Here is a 22886-nt window from a genome sequence, read left to right as displayed (position 1 = left end):
TCACTGGACTTTTCCTCATCAGAACAGTGGAGACAGTAGTATATATACTGTAAAGGCGTTGAGAAGATTCAAGGAGGAGAATGTGTATAAATCATTGCCATGAGCAGCATGACCAAACTCTCGGGTCCAGTGAGGGGTGAAGAGAGATTGGAAAGTAAAGATTCACAAACACACATTTTGAAAATCAGACTGGGATCAGGTGGAGCCTGTTCTCTGATGGAGATGCAGATTGAAAGAGTTCGGCCAGCAATCTTTATTTATGTATGTCTCATTATCAGGTTAAAGACTATGCAACCATTGTTCTTTGTATTCAGGAAAGTTACAGAAACTAGGACATCTATTTAGCTTTTCCACAGTTGCAATCCATAGTTGCAAAGTGCAATGTTAGGAGCTCCCTGTAGCTCTCAGGAAAGTCCATTGTTTAAAGTTACTGTAAGGCAGGCAGGAACTGGAGAAGCAGAGCTGGTGAAACATTGTGGTTGTCCAGCATAAGAATTCCTTCCTTCCCAGGTGCTGTGTGCCTGAGATCAAGGTCAGAGCTGATAGGACTCTTTCACAGAGCCTCCTCATGCAGGGCATTGCCACAGCAGCTAGGCATCCTGTGCCCTTGCACAGGAACATTCCCAGGCACTGGGCATGTCACAGCCATGAGGTCACCAGAGACCCCCAATCTCAGTCACTGCTCTCCCATCCTCTGTTAGCACTCTCCACAAATCATTATCTAATTCTTATTTAGAATTTGCTGTATACCAGGCACTACCCTGAGGGGTTTATTTACTTTAACTCATTCATTCCTCTCAACAACTCTGTATGATAGATACTGTTATTATTCCTACTTTGTAGGTGAAAAATATAAAGTTCGGAGAGGTTATAGAATTAGCCAATGAATTACACTCATAAGTGACAGGGCTGAGATTTGGAACCTATACATTCTGGTTTCAGAGCCTGTTCTGTGAACCATTATCTGATGCTAATCTTAGCGTAATGCTAAGGTTAAGCTTCATAGTATTAGGATGAAGCTATTTTATAAACTCAGATCATTTGACTCATGCCACATGGTTTAAAGTGGCCAAGGACTCTCTTTAAATCTGCCTCCCATCAGGCAGAGGTGGAGTCTTCAAACACATTTCCTTGTCCAAAGGGATTCAAGTTATCCCTTTGAAAAACTGTGAAATTATCTGGAAATCAATGGCACGTTTAACTTTTTAGAGTAATATATGTGCCTAAGAAGAATGAACTCTATAAAACATTCTTGACAGCTTTCCACAAAGTTGGAAGAGTGACCGCCATGGATGAAGACCATCCACCCAACTGTCTGACCTACAAGATAACCAAGGGAGACGTCCAGGTTATACAGAGATTTTGGATTCACCCTCTCTCTGGAATGATTGAACTTACCACACAGCCAGACTATGAGTCTGTGAAGCAGTATAACCTCACTGTGGAAGCTGTGGACTGTGACAGAGTTCATCCCCGCACAGGAGTGACCACAGTAAGTAGAGAGCTGATTCAGTTCTAATTTGTCACAGTGGGAATGGCCCAACACTAATAGCCACAGAGAATGGGGAAGCTTACAACTATCTCTTGCTTCCCAAATGTTCTATGACTTTTTTTTTTTTTTTTTTTTTTTTTTTTTTTTTGTGGTTCTGGGGATCGAACCCAGGGCCTTCTGCTTGCAAGGCAAGCACTCTACTGACTGAGCTATCTCCCCAGTCCCTGTTCTTTGAATTTTTGCACTTGTTTTATTTATATTTGGGTTCATTTGGACAAAATGATACATGCAAGGAATTCGATTTCAATCCCATCCTCCCGCCCTTTCCCTTCCCTCCTCCCTCCACTGTCCTCTCTTCTCTCTTCAATTGATCTTCCTCTCACTCCTTTCTTTCTTTACTTTTGGTTGGTACTTTCTGCACATACCCACAGGCAGAATTCTTTTGGTCCATTTACACACTTATACCACAAGCCATTGTTACTTCATTCCATATTTCCCCCCCTTTCCCTTCCTTCTTCCTGCCTCCTGTTCTCCTTCTGCTCTACCAGTCCATCGTATATCTTCATGATATCCAGCCTCCTTTCCTGACACCTTCTTTCCCTTGTTTTGCTCTAGCTTCTACCTCTGAGAGAAAACATTCAGCTCTTGATTTTCTGAGTCTGGCTTATTTCACTTAGCATGCTTTTCTCCATTTCCATCCTTTTATTAGCATTATTTCATTCTTCTTTATGGTTGAATAGATCTCCATTGTGGATATATGCCACAGTTTCTTGATCTATTCATTTGTTGATGGGCCTCTGGGTTGATTCCTCAATTTGACTATTGTAAATTGTGCTATTAACATTGAAGGGACTGTATCCTTATAGTCTGCTGGTTTTAGTTCTTTTGGATAAATATTGAAGAGTACAATAGCTGGGTCATATGGTGGTTCCATTCCTAGTTTTTTAAAAAAATATTTTTAGTTGTACATGGACATAATACCTTTATTTTATTTATTTTTTTGTGGTGCTGAGGATGGAACCCAGGGTCTCACATGTGCAAGGCAAATGCTTTACCACTGAACTACAACCCCAGCCCCCATTCCTAGTATTTTGAGGAATCTCACACTGCTTCCCAGACTGGATGTACTAATTCACAGTCTCATCAGCAATATCTGGGCATACGTTCCCCCTATGTCCTCTCCAGTATTTATTACTGTTTGTGTTTTTGATCATTGCCATTTTGATTGGGGTGAGATGAAATATCAGTGTAGTTTTAATTTGCATTTCCCAAATTGCCAGAGATGGTGAAAATTTTCCCATATATTGGCTGGCCATTTGTATGTCTTCTTTTGAGAAGTTTCTATTTAGTTCTTTGGCCTATTTTTTCATTGGAATTTTTTGTTTGTTTTCTTGCACTGAGTTTTTCAAATTCTTTATATATTTTGCATATTAATCCCCTGTCAGAAGAGTCATTGAAAAAAATTTCCCCATTCTATAGGCTCTCTCTTCAGTTTCTTATTCCCTTTGATGTTGCACATGTTTTGATTGGAGGTCTGAGACTTGGTTGAGAATGAAGGACATACTAACTCCTGTTATTCTCATTTGATCAGTGAACTTGTAATAATAGCAAATATGCCTTGAGCACTTAGCATGGGCCAGTTCCTGTCCTTGGCATATTTTATCTTCATCTACATATGTGGATTTACTTAATCCTCATTCTAAATGTGTGAGGTAGGCTATATTATAATCACGTCCACCCTACAGATGAGGAAACCGAGACACAGAGTCAGGAAATGTACCTGAGGCTGCTCATACAGTTTCTAGAACCAGACTCAAACCCAGGCTGCTTCTTAGTGAGAGTGATGTTTACAATGACAGTGCTTAGCCGTGGTGCATTCTCTTGGCCTCAAAGTGAGGGAGAGTGTGGGTCCCTAACTTATTTTAGCAACATCAAAGGACTCTTGGAAGACTCTAGGAGTGAATGCTGCTGAATTTATTATGTGGTGTGTGTTATTAATCACTACAAGGTTTTGTCATTGGAGAAGAGAGAGAAGTAGGATGAAGGAATTATGAGAACCTCATCTGGCTCTCCCCCTGCTGTACAGAGCCCCCTGGATTTCTGCTTTTGTGGTTATTAGGTTTTATGTGTGTCATTGTGAGGAAAAAAAACAGATCTATTCACGTCAACAATTACAGTGACTTTTGCAGGGACTGAGTTACAGTCATGAGGCTGGAATTACGTGGCTTAGTCGTGTTGGGATGATACCTAGGAGAGTGAACTGCCTGTGGCAGTTTTTCCTGCTGACATTTATGAACTCCCCAAGTAGTATGGAATGACACCACTGGCAATTATCATTCACTTATTACAAATGTGGAGAAGGGAAAGCAGATCGAATAAAAAATTTCAAGTGGCTCTGTTCTTATAAAAAGAATTTATGTTTCGCCTAAACACCAAGCAGGTGTTCATTCTCTCTTCCTTTTAATGAATATTTATTGAGTGTTTACTCTGTGAACAGTAACTTGGTTTACAAAGATGTGTAAGGCACCGTAAATGTCTTTGGGGATCTTAGAATTTTAATACATGAAAAGTTAAAGAGCACATAGCAAATGCCAAGTTGATGATACAGATGAATTCAACTTTCACGTTCAGAAAAGGGAGACAGTCTGTAGCTTCCAAAGGTTAGGGATCCATCATCACCACCACTACCATTGTCACCACCCACTTTTTATTAAGATAAAGGCCAAGTACTATGATGTGCCCTTCATTATTTCATTTATTCCTCAATCCCATTCCATGGGGCATTTTCTAATACTCTTTTTTACAGATGGAAGAATTATATTTCCAAGGTGTGGAAGTTAAGTAAGGTATCCAAGGTAACTCAGTTGAAAGAAGTAGGAGTAAGTCTGGGTCCTTGAACATTATCATGTACTCTGAATTCCCTAATTAATCAACAGATTCTGTCCTCTCTACCTTCAAAATGTATCCTGAATCCTTCCACTGCCCACCCATCTACTGCTAAAATTCTGGTGTTTTAGCAGTAGATTGCATCACTGTGACCAAAATACCTGATGAAGACCCCTTAGAGGAGAAAAAGTTTAGTTTGGCTCATGGGATCAGAGGTTCTCAGTCCATAGATGGCTGACTCCATTGCTTTGGACCCAAGCTGAGGTAGAACATCATGGGGACAGGTGTGGCGGAGGGAAGCTGCTCACCTCATGGCAGCCAGGAAGCAGAGAGAAAGAGAGACAGGGGATGGGACCACGGAGGAAAGAGGCTCAGCTCATGGTGGGGTCCAGAAAGGTGTGTGTGGGGGGAGAGACAGAGAGAGAGAGACAGAGAGAGATGCACCCTTCTGGGACACACCCCTCAGAGACCCATCTTCTTCATTGGTCACCTTCAGTCTATTCAAACTAGGAAGAACTGATCAGGTTAGAGCTCTCACAATCTATTTTCCCTCTGACAAGCCCTACATTAACAGGAGCTTTTGGGGACACCTCACATTCAAACCGTGACACCTGGTTGTACCACCATCATCCTTACCTGGTCTAGTGTAGCAGACTCAACATGCAAATCCCCACTTCTTCTTGTACCCTTCCATTCTACTCTTCATACAGTGACCAGAGTGATCCATCTAAAAGTCAAATCTCCCTCTTTCTCTAACCTCCCCATTGGTTTCCATCACACTTAACAAGGCCCTACCATCATTTGCAAGATCTGTAGTGCTATATGATCTGGACCCTGGCTACCTCTTCATCTTCAGCTCGGTTATGGTTTGGATGTGAGGTGTCCCACAAAAACTCATGCGTGAGACAATGTAAGAAGGTTCAGAAGAGAAATGATTGGGTCATGAGAGCCTTAACCCAGTCAGTGAATGAATCACCAATGGGATTAACTGAGGGGTAACTAGAGGCAGGTGGGGTGTGGCTGGAGGAGGTGGGCATGGGGGGCCTGGCTTTGGGGTATATATCTGTATCTGGAGAGTGGAGTCTCTCTGCTTCCTGATCACCATGTGAGCTGCTTCCCTCCACCACACTCTTCCGCCATGATGTTCTGCCTCACTGTGAGCCCCGAGGAATGAGGCCAGCTGTCTAAGGACTGTTAACTCAGAACTGAGCCCCTAAATAAACTTTTTATCCTCTACAATTATTCTGGTTAGGTCTTTTAATCACAGCAGAAAAAAACCAAAAAAACAAAAACAAAAAACAAGCTGACTAAAACAAGTCCTGGGGCTGGGGATATAGCTCAGTTGGTAGAGTGCTTGCCTGTCAAGCACAAGGCCCTGGGTTTAATCCCCAGCACTGTGAAACAAAACAAACAAACAACAACAAAAACAGAACAAGTTCCTGGGTTATGGCTCAGTGGTAGAGCAACTGCCTAGCACTCACACCTCACTCGATCCTCAGCACCTCACAAAAATAAATAAATAAAATAAAGGTATTGTGTCCATCTACAACTAAAAAAAAATATTCAACGACAAGAAGTTCCTAGCTCTTTCCTTCTTGCTTACTTCAATTCAGCCATGTAAACTTCTCGCTGTTTCTCCAACACACTAAATTGTGAAGCATATGCTTTATGGCTCACATGATCACTTTAGTATCTCTGCCCAAGTGAAACCTGTAGGTAAAGGCCTTTTACATTGTGTTTACACAATGTGGAAATTTGAAGCAATCCATGTGTTCATCATTAGGGGAATGAAAAAGTAAAACATGATAGATACATTCTAGGGAATGCTAAGAATCGAGAAGCAATAGCAAAGCAGTTTTGCAAATGGCAGCAAGAACAGAGAGGGCAATGTGTGACAAAAGTGGGAGCAGAAAAGATCTGTAGTGTAATGTCATGGATGCACAGTAAAATCTCACCGTCAACACTACGTGTTTTATGAGAGTCTGTTCTTGCTTAAGGATGTGTATCAAATTTGGAGAACTAGGGAGGAAACAGGGAAGGGGGAGCTGGGTATGGTGGTGTGCATGCCGGTCATCCCAGTGACTTGGAAAGCTGAGGCAGGAGGATCACAACTTTGAGACCAGTGACAGCAATTTCATGAGCTCTCATCTCAACAAATAAATAAATGCATAAATAAGTAAATAAATAAAATTAAAAAGAACGGGGTAGAGCACCCAGTAAATCCGCCACTGTACACACACGTACACAAATACAGTGGGTCAGGAAGAAACCTTCCCACTGTCTCACTGTAGTTCTCATTAGCTGTTCTCCATGTTCTTGTCTGCATAGCATCAATTACTATATGACATTGCCTAATAGAGTTGCCAATGTGTTCTTTGCTTTGCCTCTGCCACTAGAGGTCAGGGACTTTGTTTAGTTCTCTCCTGTAGCTTCTATGTCTAGGCCAGGGCTTGGCACATGATAAGTGTTGAATAAATATTCATTGAAGAGAATACATTTATCTCCCCAACCTGCAGTCATAGGCAGATACGTATTAAGATTTTGTTCTTTAAGGTTGAGGCAAGCAAGGTTAAGTCACTTCCACCAGATAAAGAAGCCAGTAAGTGGCAGGCCCAGATCAAGAGTTCTGTTCCAAGTCCAAGTTCAGTGCTATTTTCATTATATCGCAGAAATTTCCCTAAAATCCATTTGCTTATAATGCCTCACATTTAATAGGACACATAGGTATTCAATCTATAGAAGCAGCATTAAAGAATGAATGACTCCCTGAGAATTTAGCTGCATTGTTAAAACATTACAGAAAACATTTTAAAAAGATAGTACTTGTAAATGGACTCTCCTGTGAATGTTGTTGAGAAAGTTATTAATCATCCGAGAGGTGGGCAGATAACCTTTCTAAGCTGACTGGCATTCGATCACTGACATTTTAAAATCCTTGATATTTTGATCTTTTTCCATGTAAATCGCAGTTTCCTGATTTATACTATTTTAATTAAGGAAAGGTTGATAATAGCTTCTGATTAAGGTCAGAAGTAATTGTTTTGTTACCAATAAAATAAACTGTGTTTGAAAGAATCGTGAAGAGGAGGCTCTTAGTTAAGAAAGATGTTTGCCATGAAGCATAGGTATTTAAAACGTTCAAGGGATTACAACTTTTAGAGGCATCGTTCTTTAGCTTTCCTTTTGTCATCATTTACATAATTTGCAAGCCTTCCTGAAGGCTACTCTAATGAGCCCACATCTCTCCCTAATGGCCACACTGAATGTCACAGTTGACCCAGGAATAATAAACCACTGACTACTTGATTGACAGCCAGAATCCAAATCTGCAGGAACATTTCTGCAAACTCAAAATTCTCGACTTTTTTCATTTAATAATTCCAAATGATCTGTCTCTACCCAGATGCTTATTTCTGATTTTGTGCATAAACAGTCCCACGATGTGGACGTGCTGTTTCTTCTCTCCCTGTGGCTGACAGGTCACTGTCGACATTGAAGATGAGAATGATGAAGCACCTGTCTGCACGCCCTATGTCTATAAGGCTGTCATTTTTGACAACGTTGTGGCTGGGACAAACGTCAATGGCTTCAAACTGAACTGTCACGACAGAGATTCACAAGATTTCGAAATGCGCTTTGAGATAGCTTCTGGTGGATGATTTAATTATTTCTTCTAATCACGTGTCAAGTTGATGTTAGTTATACTGTGTTAGGCATGATACATAACCCTAGAAATAACTGTGTTTATGAAAGTCAAACTATTTCATATCCATAGCATTAAGTTTCCTCAAGGTTCTGCTTTCACTTCGACATCTCTAACTTATTTCTTCCCATAATGGAAGTATCAGGGACTTTGTGGATACTTTGACCACAAAGTACTTTACCTGGGAAATGCTAAGGGTTACATTACAAAGAACTAAGTCTGCTGTCCATGGTGCTGACCAAAAAGAGCAGCCACTTTCCCTTTGAAGATATGAGTCTAATAGGACAGATATTTTGGAGTATATTGTTGTTGGATTTGCACTAAATCAACTTTAGTCACCATCTTGTCTTCTATGGAAGACCTTGGCTGGAAACCAATGATATTTCAGGCATTGTGCTGGGAAATGGGTACACAGAAGTATCCAAGGCAGATAAGGATCTATATTCATGTCACTCATTGCTCATTAAACCAGTAGTATCAGCAACAATTATAGAGTTATAAGCTGTGATAGGTCTTATAAAAAAGTTACTTGGTCTCATGAGACAGCATACAAAGGAGCCCAATTCAAAGCACGGAGGTCAGATCTGTCTTCATTTAGCTGAAAGAAAAAGAACCCAGAGATCAGTTAACACATTGCCAATTAATTATGAGGACTGCTTTGATATCTGCTTCCCTTGCAGATAGCTTAATAAGCTCCATGAAGAAAGGGATCATGTGCATCTTGTTTATAACCATGTCCCCAGGATCGTATAAAAGACTTAAAACTTAGGGGATCTATAGATATTGTGGTTTGACTGGCTCATTTGATATTGATCTAGACAAACATGGAAATCAAATAGCTTTGAAGATACAGGAAGAGAAATCAGGTAGGCAGGATTGCTGGACATAGTGTGAGGTTTGCTAGCCATGTATGGGGATCAGACTTAGGATCTTAACCTTTAAAACATTTTCTCTAACTGACTACATTTATTGCTTATTTTATCTCAGTTTTATTATAAGCCATGCATAGATTTGGGAATTCAGGATACAGTGGAAATTTAACTTAGCCCTCCTAGGTTAAAATACCAATTTAAAATTGCTTGAGGAAACCAATGTATCTTAAGATGTTTCTAATTTTTCAATTATCCCTTTTAAAGGAAATGAGAACCATCACTTTGGATTTGACCCAACTCGAGGTTCAAATACTCCAAAATTAATTGTGAAGAATCCTTTTCACTTTGAGTCTGGAGCTGAACTGCGGCGGCAGTACCATCTTGTGGTGCATATAATCGATGACAATCTGAAATACGGCAAATCCAGCAAGCCCAGGACAGGCACTGCTATTATAGATATTTATGTGACAAGAGCCAGTACGCCACCTCCTCCAACAAGTTCTGAAGTAAAGAGTTATAGAATTTAATTTGAGTCTCTGTGCAGGAAATATTGTACTGTAAATTCAAGTTTTATCTAGGAAGACTAGGAGTCTGATCCAGGCAACACCTTCCCCCCCAATGCCTTTCCACTTGAGCTCTGCCCATCTGGCTACTGGGCCTCTGAGTATATAAATGATGTGGGTGGGAAAGAATTTGTGATAATGGCATATGGTACACAGAGGACCCCCAAGCAGCTAATTGTATCTGAACTATCTGAAGGTCCTGCCTACCAGAAGAGCCCAATACTCAGAGAATTTTATCAATTAAAAATCTCTACAAATAGGCCCTTTAAATAATTAATCTGTAGCAACCACGCTATGCATGGTAATGGGCACCTACAGGGTGCCAGGCAGTACCACATGGAATATATTTTTCATTTCATCTAATCTTCAATCCAACTGTGTGAAGCTTAGCAGATCCTCTGGTATTTTATCATTTAAAAAATAGATATGCAGTGTCTCTGTAGAATTCCAGAATGGCTTCTGAGATGCCCAAGATGAAGTCCATTCTGTAGAAGAGTGTATGGTGTATTGTATTGTCTTCTAGCCTCTGAAATAGAAGCAAAAAAAAAAAAAAAAAAAAAAGATAAGTCTTTTCATCAGAATATCTGATTTCTGATTTTTGAGATCATACTCTTCTTCAAACTGCACAAAAGGGTTCACTGTATGTGGAGTAGATAATGGTGGCATGGGCCTCAAGTACCACTAGTTTAATCCCTTTTTGTGGATGGAAAGACTGAGGGTAAAGAAGAGAAATGGTTTGTTTTGGATCACAGAATGGTCACTGTATACAGCTCAAGTCTTTAAAAATTTTTTTATTTGTTCTTTTTAGTTATATATGATAGTAAAATGTATTTTGACGTATCATACATATATGGAATATAACATTCTAATTAGGATCCAATTCTCATGGTTGTACATGGTGTGGAGTTTCACTGGTCGTGTGTTCATATATGAACATAGGAAAATGACGTCCCATTCATTCCACTGTCTTTCCTATTCCCCTCCCTTCCCTTCATTCCCCTTTGTCTAATCCAGTGAACTTCCATTCTTCTCTCCCCCACTTATTGTGTGTTAGCATCTGCCTATCATAGAGAACATTCGACCTTTGGTTTTTTGGCTTATTTCACTTAACATGATGGTCTCCAGTTCCATCCATTTACTGACAAATGCCATAATTTCATTCTTCTTTGGCTGGCTGAGTAATTCAAGTCTTTGTATTCTTAATTGGGTGGCTTCTTAATGTGGTATTTCTCAGTATCACCTGTGGAGTGTAAAAAATATCTATGCCTGAGTCAATAGCCCACACTGTCCGTGTTGAATCACGGCTCTGTGCGGATGCTACTATGTGTGAACAGATGCTCTCTGAAAACACAAACTAATGCTCTGTTTGCTTTGAAATAATTTTCCCAGCAAAGGAAAGGTCTGACCATTGTGTACACAGCTATCAACACATACAAATCCGGGGACTGGTACATTCCTTTCATCTTCACTCTGATGGCTATTTTCCTTGCTGGATTGGTTTCCTGGTTGTGTTTTCTGCTTTGGAGATATGGAAACATTATGGAGTGCTGTCAGATAATGACCAAAGAAGTGTCCAAGTCCAAACCCAAGTATGCAATTTTTCTTTCTAAGCTTCTGACATGAAGTGTTAACATCAATTGAGGTTTGATGATCTCAAATCTGAGGACTCTGCCTAATTTTGCTTTTGTGAGGCACAGAGGAATGTACTTGGGACCCAATGGTCCCTTTCACTGATGATCCCAAACCCACTCCATCACAGAAACAGTTGGGGATCTTTCTTTAGTAACAACAAATTATTGAATTACGTCATAGAACATTTGCAACAGACTTTTGGTGGAACACTTTTGGTGTTTTAAACAAATAAATTTATAAGCAAACAACTCCCCCATATTATTTTGTTGCAAGCAGTTTCACGGACAGGTGTTTAACGATTACTGGGAACAAGCCTAGAATGGGTAATAAATGCAGGTACCCTCTCCGCACATCTGTCTGACTTTCCATCTATCTGAAGCTGGGTATGAAATCCAAAAAATGTATAGAATATGAAGCTGCTTTTATCATTATCCAAAAAGAGTTCCTCAGGGTACAAAATACCGTGACTTCAAAAATAGAGTTGGAACTGAATTTTCATTAACTAAGTAGAGCTTATTTATGGTGCAGTAAGTGGGTAGTGGTAGTTAATGCAGACCATTTTATTCTTCCTCATAGAATATTTCATTTTCCTGGGAAAAGGATGATGTAATAATAGATACTAACTATTGAATGAAATCAGTTTTTTTTTTTAACCATGTGTTAGCATAATGAAGCTGATAGTTTGTCAAATTTTCTTTCTATACAGAGAAATGAAGTATATTGCAGGTAAGATACAGATTGTAATTGTTACACAATTATCCTTGTGTGACTTTTAAAGTGCCACTCACCAGACACCTGTCTTTTATTTATTTGTTTTGGAACAGGAGATAGAAATCAGAAAGAGAAGGTCATCACAGGAAGCAGAAGTAAAAAATTAGAAGTGTTAACAGTAAGTGCATTTTTGTGATCCCTGTATGGTAAAAGAAAAAAAAAAAAGCTACCTTTTCCTCATAATTATGGTACAATGGAAACTTCTTCCACATAGACATATGGTATATCAACACAAATATCAGAGAAAGGAAATAACGTAAGTTCAATTTATTTGTTTCTCCAACCCAAACAACTCTAGATAAATGGAAAACTGGCATCATTCATCATTACTTAAAAATAAAAACAATATTTGAAAATATATTATATATGTGATAAACCTAAGTTCTCCAACCTTAGAGTTTTTTAGCAGATGGTAAATCTATATCCTAGAGCACGCAAATCATTTTCAAACTGGCTGAGGTGTAGTCATTGAATAATTCACATAACCAAGTGTAGCAGGGTAAGACTGGTTCTAGGAAAAATAAATGTAGGCTAGAAGAGGAAAGGGCATTTTTATTCTTCACCTTTCATTTTTCTCTCCACCAGCCTCCAAAGATCTTCTTACCTGATTCTTTTTTTTTTTTTTTCTTTTTGTAGTGCTGGGGATTTGAACCCAGGGTCTTGTGCTTGTGAGACAAGCACTCTACCAACTGAGCTATATCCCTAGCCCCTCTTACCTGACTCTTGACTGACCATGACTTTGTCTCATGAGCTGGTTCTCTTTCAGGGCTTCTTTCCCTGGCCTCTTCCCTTAGGAAACGGATGCCACCTAGCCTCCTGTATTAGTTTGCTAAGAGCTGCTATAACAAAATGCCAGACTGGTAGCTTAAGCAACAGAACTTTATTTCTCATGGTTCCTAATGCTAGAAATCCAGGATCAAGATGTGGGTTTGGTGCTTACTGAGTCCTTTCTCCTTGACTTGCTGATAGCTGCCTTCTGGCTGTGTCTTCACTCGTCTAGAGAGACGTTGTCTTTGGTCTTAGCATCCTGATCTCTTTTTACAAGAACACCTGTCATACTGGATTAAGGCCCACCTACGTGACCTCATTTTACTCTTTGAAGACCCTATCTCCAAATATAGTGATGTTCTTAGGTGCTGGGAGTTAGAATGCTAATGTATAAATTTGGGGGAGTAGCACAGTGTAACCTATAATATCTCTAATCAAGATGAGATTTCACATAAAAAAAAAAAAAAAAGAAGATCTGAAAAGAAAGGTTGGGGAGATCTTGTGAAAATTGAAGGGACATCCATTGAAGAGAGGAAAGGGACCAGGGAAGGTAAAATACTAAAGAATAATATTGGTTAAATTATATTGTTATATTGTGTGAATTGTATAAATATGTAACAACAAATTCCACCTTTATGTACAACTATAATGCACCAATTAAAATGTGGGAAATATGTCAGGCATGGTGGTGCACACCTGTAATCCCAGTGGCTTGGGAGGCTGAGGCAGGAGGGTCGCAAGTTCAAAGCCAACCTCAGCAACTTAGTGAGGCCCTCAGCAACTCAGCGAGACTCTGTCTCTAAATAAAATACAAAATAGGGCTAGGGATGTGGCTCAGTGGTCGAGTGCCCCTGAGTTCAATTCCTGGTAACAGCCCCCCACCCCAAAATGTGGGAAATTAAAAAAAAAAAGACCTGAGTTAACAGAGGTCATGGCAGGTAGACTGCCTGGTGAATGGGATTGGGAGGAGATAAGAAGAGCCAGAAGTTTTGGTCCCTAGGCTGAGCACTCCATAGATTAGAAAGATGAGGTAGGTAATTGATAGGAAGTCATCTCAAAGCATTCAATACCTATCAAAACTAATCTTATCAAGCTGACTTTATTTCTAACCGTTTGTGCTTTTTAAAAGGAAACCATCGTGTATGAGACCGTGTTTGATGGAGAAGCCGTTGATCCAGGTAGGTGCTTAATTTTCTTTTGAGTTAAGTCCAGTTTTGCCTATTTAGATATTAAACTATATGAAATAAGTTGCTCATTATTATGCTTTGCAAGATGAGACTATCCTAATGGAACCCCCTTTAGGGCCAGGCAGGGTAAGTAAATGACTGTAAGGGATCAGATAAAGCAGTCAATTGAATGATCGGGGACAACTGATGTTTGGGTGATATCACCATTACTCAGTTCCATTCCCGTAGGAGGAGGGAGGCACAGGAAGCTGTGGAGGGTTTTGGAAAAGGCTTGGATGTGGAAGAGTTAGAAGATTAGGGTTTCAGTGTTGTCAGTCACCAATTCTCTAAGTGAACTTGGACAAAGCATTTAACCTTCCTGAGTCTCCCTTTTCCCAGCTGAAAAGGGTATGTTGTCTGCTTCATGGTGGTGATTGTGCAGTTTAAGCATAACTGTTCTAAATGCAAAAATCACCCTGCAAAATGTCACTTAACATGGAGCATTGGTCAGGAAAGACCCATTGGTCTTTCCTGCTTGCGATACTTGACTATTAATTCCTGACAGCATTGAATGTCTTGGCATGAAATTATGGATGCCTTATTACTAACTTCCAGGTTCTCCCTAAAGAAAGTCTCTCCTTTTAAAAAATTTTATTAGATTAAAAGCACACTACTCATATTCTAATTATATTTATATAATTATAAATATAAAATTATTAATTTTATATTATTAATTTTATATTATTATAATTATATAATTATAATATAAAATTATTATATAGTTTATATTAAATATACTCCTATGGGTTTCAATTTCCAAGAATCAATTAAAAGCATTTGTGAACATTCACTGAGTGACTTCCTATGCCAGAATAGCATGTCCTATTTAATCCTCCTGACAATGGGATTGCCTTCTTTTTCTCCTTTCTTGTGATGGAGGTACCATTATTGTACCCATGTTATGAACTTTTTTTCGTACCAGAGATTGAATCTAGGAGTGCTTAACCACTGAGCCACATCCCCAGCTCTTTCTATATTTTATTTGCAGATAGGGTCTCACTGAGTTGCTTAGGGCCTCTCAAAGTTGCTGAGGCTGGCCTTGAACTTGCGATCCTCCACCCTCAGCCTCCTGAGCCACTGGGATTATATTACCCTTATTATTAAAATGAGAGAATTGGGAGAGACAAGGTCATTAACCCAGAATCATCATTTAGTTAGAGGAAAGAGTCACCACAAGAAGTCAGGCAGTCTGACACAGCAACCCTCATTCTTAGTATTATTCATGACCTCGCTTACCCATGAACAGCCTGGTAAAAACCAGTGCACCATCAGACTCTGTTCTAGTTCTTCCACTGAAAAAAAAATGGCATCCATAAATCAATACAGGCAACAAGCTATTGCAGTTCCTCCTGCTGAACCAATGACCATCAGTTTTCATCTTCTCAGACTGGAGGACATGTGTTTGGATTCCTGCATTTGGCTTATTTTGAACCTGGATGTTTGATACTCAGCAATTCATTTTCAAATTCTGACATGAAGTATGGAATGATAATCTAGATTTTTTTTTTTTTTTTTTTTTTTTTTTTTTTTGTGGTAAAGATTCTTTTCTTTTTGGAGGAAGAGGGTTTTCAGTAAAGTGCATTGTCTACCCCAGCATGGTGGCCTTGGCAGAAGAATCACCTTTTCAATGAATGGACTTTTTTTTTTTTTTTTTTTAATATTTTTAGTTGTAGATGGACATGCTATCTTTATTTTATTTATTTTAATTTTTTTTAGTTGTCAACAGACCTTTATTTTATTTGTGTATATGTGCTGCTGAGAATCGAACCCAGTGCCTCACACATGCTAGGCAAACGCTCTACCACTGAGCCACAACCCCAGCCTCTGTTTATTTTATTTTTATCAAATGTTCTATGGGACTCAGATAGTGAAGCATGAGGTATTGTTTTGTTCTTGGAACCCTATCAAAGTAAAATAGGACATGGCCCCCTATTCTAGGTGGTTAGCATTTAAAGCTCTTGTTTTAATCAGCTTTTTTACTGCTGTGACTAAAGGACCTAACAAGAACAATTTTAGGGGAAGGAAAGTTTATTTGGGGGCTCACTGTTTCAGAAGTCTCAGTCCATAGACAGCTGGCTCCATTCCTCCTTGAGGTGAGGCTGAAGATCATGGCAGAAGAATGTGGTGGAGGGAAGCAGCTCACATGCTGATCAGGAAGCAGAGAGACTCCATTCTCCAGATACAGATATATACCCAAAGTCACGCCCCCAGTGCCCACCTCCTCCAGCCACACCCACCTGCCTCCAGTCACCACTCAGTTAATCCCATCAGGATTCATTCACTGATTGGGTTAAGGCTCTCACAACCCAGTCATTTCTCCTCTGAACCTTCTTGCATGGTCTCACACGTGAGCTTTTGGAGGATACCTCACATCCAAACCATAACAGCTCTGCAGCCAGACTGCCTAGGTTCAAATCTAGGTCTGCCAATGGTGGCATGGGCAAATGACTCAACATCTCTGTGCCTCAGTTTCCTCATTTCTAAAGTGTTTCTAATGCTCTTGGGTGGATTTGGCATACAGTAAGCAATATAGTAGTCAACTATTATTTTGTTACTCTGTTTATTTGTTAATTACATCCTAGTCACAATAAAAGGTTGACTTCTACTTTATCAGGTTCTCTCTCTTTTTTTTTTTTTTTTTTTTTTTTTTTTTTTTTGTGGTGCTGGGATTGAACCCATGGCCTTGTGCTTGCAAGGCAAGCACTTTGCCAACTGAGCTACGTCCCCAGCCCCCCTCTTTTATCTTGTTCTCTTGTATACTACTCTCATTATTATTTCCATAAAGTGACTGCTAACACCTCAGATCAATTAGGGGATAAGTTTTTTGGTGGGGGAAGAGTTTGACATGCTTTTTTATTAAAAACTTAAAAAAAAAATTGTAGACTCACAAAAAGTTTCCAAAAATACTACAGTGTTACTATATATGTACCCCTGTGTCACCAAACTTCTCCTAAAGGTCTTTTTTTTTTTTTTTTTTTTTTTTTTTTTTTTTTTTTTTTTAAATAGTGCCCAAACCAGAAAATCAGCCTTGGTGTCATACAATTTAATAATAGACCACAGACCACTCAGATTTCATCAGTTTTTTCATGTACTTTTTATTTTTGGTGCTGGGGATTGAACCTAGGGGTGCTTTGCCACTTGGCTGCATCCTTAGTCCTTTCTGTTTATTTTTGTTTTTAAATTTTTATTAAAAGTTTTTAGTTTTTGGTATCAGGGATTGAACCCAGGGGCACTCAACCACTGAGCCACATCCCTAGTCTTTTTTTTTTTTTTGTATGTGTGTGTGTGTGTGTGTGTGTGTTTTATCTAGATACAGGGTCTCACTGAGTTGTTTAGGGCCTTGCAAAGTTGCTGAGGCTGGCCTCAAACTTAAATCCTTCTGCCTCAGCTTCCTGAGTTGCTGCGATTACGGGCATGTGCCAACTTGCCTGGCTTTTACATGTACTTAAAAAAAAAATACACACACACACATAGTTTTATGAAATTTAATCACCTGTACAGATTTATATAACTGCCATCACAGCCAACGTGCAGAATGGTTCCATCCCATGAAAGAATTCCCCAGCAGGGGCAGATTTTACTGTATGTGAAATGACATTAAGCCTCATTTTGTTTCCAAAGACTTGAAAAGAGAAACTTGTCCCTGTGTCGACCATGTAGCAAATGCTTAATAAACATCTTGTGCAATGAATAAATGTGTTGCAGGTTCAGTGTGATTCACTGTCCTTGTGTTTTGGCCTTTCCTTCTCACAGTGTCTGGGAATGTGTATGAATATAACAGCAGAACAGGGGCAAGAAAATGGAAGAAGCCACCCTGGTGTCAGGAGGAGAACTCAAGGAACATATATTCCCTCCAGGATGCCCACCCTGCTGAGGACTCTACCTCCTTACCAATTCCTCTTCACGGATAGCATCTTCCAGTGCCTCTGAATGATTGCATTTTTGTGCATGTGATTGTCATGGACAATTTTTACTTGGCTATCTAAAATTCATTTGTAGGTGTGAGGCCAGCCATTTGTTTGTGTTGATTGCTTTCTGTAATCTTCCAGGTTGTGTCTTGGAAAGGGCATGGAGGGGGGGGGTGGGGACAGTTCACCTTTGACCTCTAGATGTCTTTTGTTGACAACTAGAGACTAAATTGGCATATGTCTCTGGTTTTCTTTGCCCAGTTCGACATGCTTCTTTAGAGCAGAGATTTTGTTTTGCCCACTCCTGTAAGCCCAGCCCATACTTGGCAGAAGACGGGGGGACTCCATACTTACTTGGTGAATAAATAAATTTGCATCTATGAATTTAGACCTCTTGCTTTTAATTCAGATTGCTTATTCCACCATGACCCACAGAACAGAAATAGGAATTAGCTTTAGGAATTTTTGGTTTCTGGTAGTCATAAAAAATGCAGAGTTTTTAAATATTTTTCAAAAGCACAATTGATCTTGCTTTTAATTTTCTTTTTATAGCTCTGTGGAGAATGATCACCTGAAAACTTTACTTATTCATGACTTGCCAAGGAAAAGTCAGAATCAAGTTTTTTGAGAGCTCTGCACTTAGACAAATAACTTTTAAAATACATATGGGCTCTCCGTCTCCCTCCTTGTCTGTTGGAAGATACTCGATGGAAGATGGAGGGCTGCTACAGGGCTGAAGAAGAGCTGTTGACAGGAGAGGCCAAATCCATATTCCAAATGAAAATCCATAATGTAAATCCATAGTTTTTCCTGGGATAGATTTTTTTAAAAACGAATCTTACAGTAAAATATACCATACACAACGAACTAATATTGAATCAAAAGACATCAGGGACTTGAAAGACTATTATTGTTTGGATAAGAAGTGTCCCCCAAAGTTCCTGTTAATTCAGGAATATTCAGAGGTGAAATGCTTAGTGTGAACTGTAACCTGATTAGTCCATCCTAGTCATGACTGACTAGGTAGTATCTGTAGGAGCATGGCTGGAGGAGGTGGGTCACTGGGGGTGTGTTCTAGAAGCTTTGTATTCCTGCTGCTTCCCGTTCCTGACCCCACCATGAGCTGAGCTGCTTTCCTTTGCTGGTCCCTTCTGCCATGATGCTCTGCCTCACCTTAGGCCCAGAGTAATGGAGTCAGCTGTCTATGAACTGAGACCTCTGAAACCACAAGCCCCAAGTCAACTTTCCCTCCTCTAATTTGCCCTAGTTGGATATTTTGGTTACAGTGATGAACAAACTAGCTGCAACAATGACCCCAAATATCTTCATATCCATCTCCCTTTGCATAGGTACAAATAATTCCTTTCTAGCCCAGAGACACCTGATCTTCCATCAAGGGGAGGAACCTGAACATAAGCAGGCTCATTTTTTATTTACATCTTCCTCAACTGGGGGATCCTCAGAAGGCATTATCACGTGGAGGCTATCGGTGGATTTGAAGCCTGGGCTTTGGACAAGTCACATATTTTCCCAGTGTTTCTTCTTCCTGCTCCATTTATCTCAGTTTTGTTGTGAGAAACAGCATGAAACACTTGAGACTCAACACTTGGTGGTACTTCCTAACCTGCAAGCCTTATTTAAAGCATAAAATAGGATTAGCTCCATTAGCTCAAAATTGGTGGCTTAGAGAGCTGTGGCTTGGGACACAGGAACACAGAGGGGGTCACTTCATGGTTGTAGGCCAATCTAAGTTTAAATTGACTGGTAATGAGTTGCACAGTGTCTGTGAAAAGGACTTACTGCCTTCTTCCAGATGGTATGACAATTCTCCACCAGGGGAGAGACCAAAAGCTGTCTGGGAAAGTGTTCTCTTCTCTCCAGCAAGGCTCTCTCTAGATCAATTATGATTTGATGGATATAGATGTGTAAGTCTCCATCTGCCACCACCTGAGCTTTTAGGAAAAAAAAAATTCTAAAAAAGGAAGTACTCACAAACTTTCTTTTCAAAGTCTGGATTGGATCAAGTTGTGTTGGCAAAACCAAAAAACATCGGTCAGTTGCTGTTTTCAGCACAAATGTCAGTCTGTTTCAACCTTCTTGGTTGTTTTGGATCTCGATTCAGACCTGTCAAGAGAAGAAGTCTGAGCTGGAGACAGCCCTGGGGGAGTTGTTTGGGAGGGAAGTGAAGAGGGCTGCCCTTAGGGCAGAATTGAACCTAGAATTGAACCTCTCTTTGTGTCAGGATCAGTTTGCCTGATGCTCATTTCTATTGTATTAATATACTCTAATTTAATAATGACAATTGCATTAGTTTCCTGAGGCTGCCATGACATATTATCACAAACTTGGTGTCTTAAAACAACAGACAGGGGCTGGGGTTGTGGCTCACTAGTAGAGTACTTGCCTGGCATGTGTGAGGCCCTGGGTTTGTTCCTCAGCACCACATATAAATAAATAAAAGATCCATTGATGTTTTAGTCAGCTTTTTTGCTGCTATGTCTAAATGATCTGACCAGCACAGTTATAGAGAGGGAAAGGTTTATTTGAGGGCTAACGATTTCAGAGGTCTTAGGAGGCTCTCTATAGGAGGCTGGCTCCATTCCTTGGGGCTCGAGGTGAGGCAAAAAATCATGGCGGAAGTGTGTGGCAGAGGGAAGCAGCTCACATGGTGATCAGAAAGCAGAGAGAGGGCTGGGGAGATAGCTCAGCTGGTAGAGTGCTTGCCTCCCGAGCACAAAGCCCTGAGTTCGATCCCCAGTACCGCAAAAAAAAAAAAAAAAAAGAAAGCAGAGACTCCACTCTCCAGATACAAATATATACCCCAAAGCCACGCCCCCAAGCCACGCCCCAATGCCCACCTCCTCCAGCCACACCCACCTGCCTCCAGTCACCACTCAGTTAATCCCATCTGGGATTCATTCACTGACTGGGTTAAGGGTCTCACAACTCAATCATTTCTCCTCTGAACCTTCTTGCCTTGTCTCACACGTGAGTTTTTGGGGGACACCTCACCTAAACCATAACAATTGACAACTAAAAAATATTTAAAAAAATTGAAAAGCAACAACAACAATAACAGTTATTCTCACCATCCTGGAAGTTGGAATGCCGAGATTCAGCTGTTGGCCAATTATACTCCCTCTGGAGATTCAGGGGATTCGTGTTCCTTGTTGCTTCAAGCTTTTGGAGCCCAGCTTTCCTAGGCTCATGGCTAAAGGCCTTTGTTCTCTGCCTCCACCTGCTGAGCACTTTCCCCTTCATTTTTCTGTTGATTTCCTTCTCCTTCAGTCTTTTGTTGGTGGTGGTTTAATTTTTATTTGATCCATTCTGTTTCACTCTTCTAAGGACACTTGCCTTTGGACTTAGGGTCTGCCTGGATAACCCCGGGTGATCTCCTAATCTCAATGTCCTTAATTAATCATATCTATGAGAACTCTTTTTTTCCAAAAAAGATCACGTTCACAAGTTCTGAGAATTAGGAAATGGCTGTGTCTTTTTTAGGGTCACCATTCAACCCACTATAGTGATATTAAAAGACTTGATGGTGGAGGGAAGCAGCTTGCATCATCAGGAAGCAGAGAGAGACAGAGAGACTCCATTCTCCAGATACAAAATATATGCTTCAAAGCCACGCCCTGATTCCTCATTCAATGCAAGCTTTTTGATAGACGATATGGTTTCACTGAGCACCTACTCTGTGCCAGGAACTTTGGGAAACTTTTAATCAAATATCTTTGCCTTGGCAATTTCATTCCTTGGAATTTCCATGTAGATACGTCTACAAGATCTCCAGGATTTACACAGATGGTCGCTCACCTTAGATATATGGTGACTTTCCCTGGCTGATATCCTACTCTCTGCAGTGGAGGGGAGCTCTAGTGAACCTCACCTCTCAGAGTGAGAGCCTTCTTTTCATATCCATACCCCAGGGATCTCATGTGCTGGTCCTTGGGTTCTCTTCTGGTTCAGAGGGGAGAAAATTCTGGCAGCTTTTCAATCACACCGCTCCTCCTACATACCATCTGGGGCTGCTTCAGCCAAGTCCAGCCTAGAGCAGAACCTCAGCTGACCTGCCGACAGAACTGATCCAAGATGGCAGCACTGGCCATCCCAGGTCAGCCTGGTCAGCGCACCTTCAGCCTGCCCTTGGACTTGACTTTGAACTATAGCAATAAATGGTCGGTCAAAGTCTTTGGTTTCTTCTTTTCCTTTTCCCTCCCTCCCTCCCTCCCTCTTTCCTTCCTTCCTTCCTTCCTTCCTTCCTTCCTTCCTTCCTTCCTTCCTTCCTTCCTTCCTTCCTTCCTTCCTTCCTTTCTCTTTCTTTCTTTCTTTCTTTCTTTCTTTCTTTCTTTCTTTCTTTCTTTCTTTCTTTCTTTCTTTCTTTCTTTCTTTCTTTCTTTCTTTCTTTCTTTCTTTCTTTCTTTCTTTCTGCTTTACCACTGAGCTATATCTCCAATCTTTTTCTCTTTTAATTTTGAGACAGGGTCTTGCTAAGTCATTGAGGCCTTGAACTTGCAAATCCTATACAGCTTCCCAGATCACTGAGCTTAGTCACCATGCCAACCTAGCCTCTGGTTTCCTATACAACAATGACTTATTCTGACCAGAAAGAAAGCAAGATGAAATATTTCTTCCTATATTTTTCTCCATATTTAAAAGCACATACAAATAAGTCTGATTAAAAATTTGAGCCCAAAGAAAATATTTAAAGGGTGGGGAAGAGATCTGATATACATTTCATTAAGATAAAGTTGTAGAATCTGTGTTTAGAGGGACTATTTGATGGTATAGTGTTTGAAGGTTGGAACTGTGACCTACCAAAAGTTCTATCCCACGGTGCCTGGCCCAAGAGAAGAGCCCAATAAATCCTCAAAAAATACATTACCTATGAAATACTCCTGGTCAAATCCTTATCTGACAGACTGATTGAGATGCATTTTCCTTATAACATGCCCTAGGTCGATCCTGGATCTCCTTGCATGTCTTTGCATGGGGAATTTACTGCCTACCAGGCAGCTCTTTTGCTTTTTGGAACAATAGTCCTGATTAGATTTATTTTACTGAA

General features: G+C 40.2%; 1 protein-coding gene across 4 annotated transcripts in view; it reads left to right on the top strand.

Moving 5' to 3' along the window:
• LOC306646022 (cadherin-related family member 3-like) overlaps positions 1 to 21508 on the top strand; it is a 77346-nt gene extending 55838 nt beyond the window's left edge. Inside the window, exons 12-19 of one of the 4 annotated variants that reach the window (XM_079114389.1) lie at positions 1260 to 1492; positions 7858 to 8029; positions 9218 to 9459; positions 10906 to 11105; positions 11855 to 11874; positions 11973 to 12037; positions 13817 to 13865; positions 21323 to 21508. In XM_079114389.1, the coding sequence (XP_078970515.1) occupies positions 1260 to 1492; positions 7858 to 8029; positions 9218 to 9459; positions 10906 to 11105; positions 11855 to 11874; positions 11973 to 12037; positions 13817 to 13865; positions 21323 to 21345 (1004 nt within the window). In that variant the 3' untranslated portion in view covers positions 21346 to 21508. Of the gene's footprint in view, positions 1 to 1259; positions 1493 to 7857; positions 8030 to 9217; positions 9460 to 10905; positions 11106 to 11854; positions 11875 to 11972; positions 12038 to 13816; positions 13866 to 17666; positions 18229 to 21322 lie in introns of those variants that run through there. The other 3 variants (XM_079114390.1, XM_079114388.1, XM_079114391.1) reach the window with 3 other exon arrangements.
• The last annotated feature ends 1378 nt before the right edge of the window (positions 21509 to 22886 follow it).

The sequence above is a fragment of the Sciurus vulgaris genome (assembly GCF_902686455.1).
Source record: "Sciurus vulgaris genome assembly, chromosome: 16".
In the NCBI taxonomy this organism is placed as follows: Eukaryota; Metazoa; Chordata; class Mammalia; order Rodentia; family Sciuridae; genus Sciurus; species Sciurus vulgaris.
The sequence above is the reverse complement of the archived record's forward strand: the minus strand, read 5'-3'. Positions and strand labels throughout refer to the sequence as shown.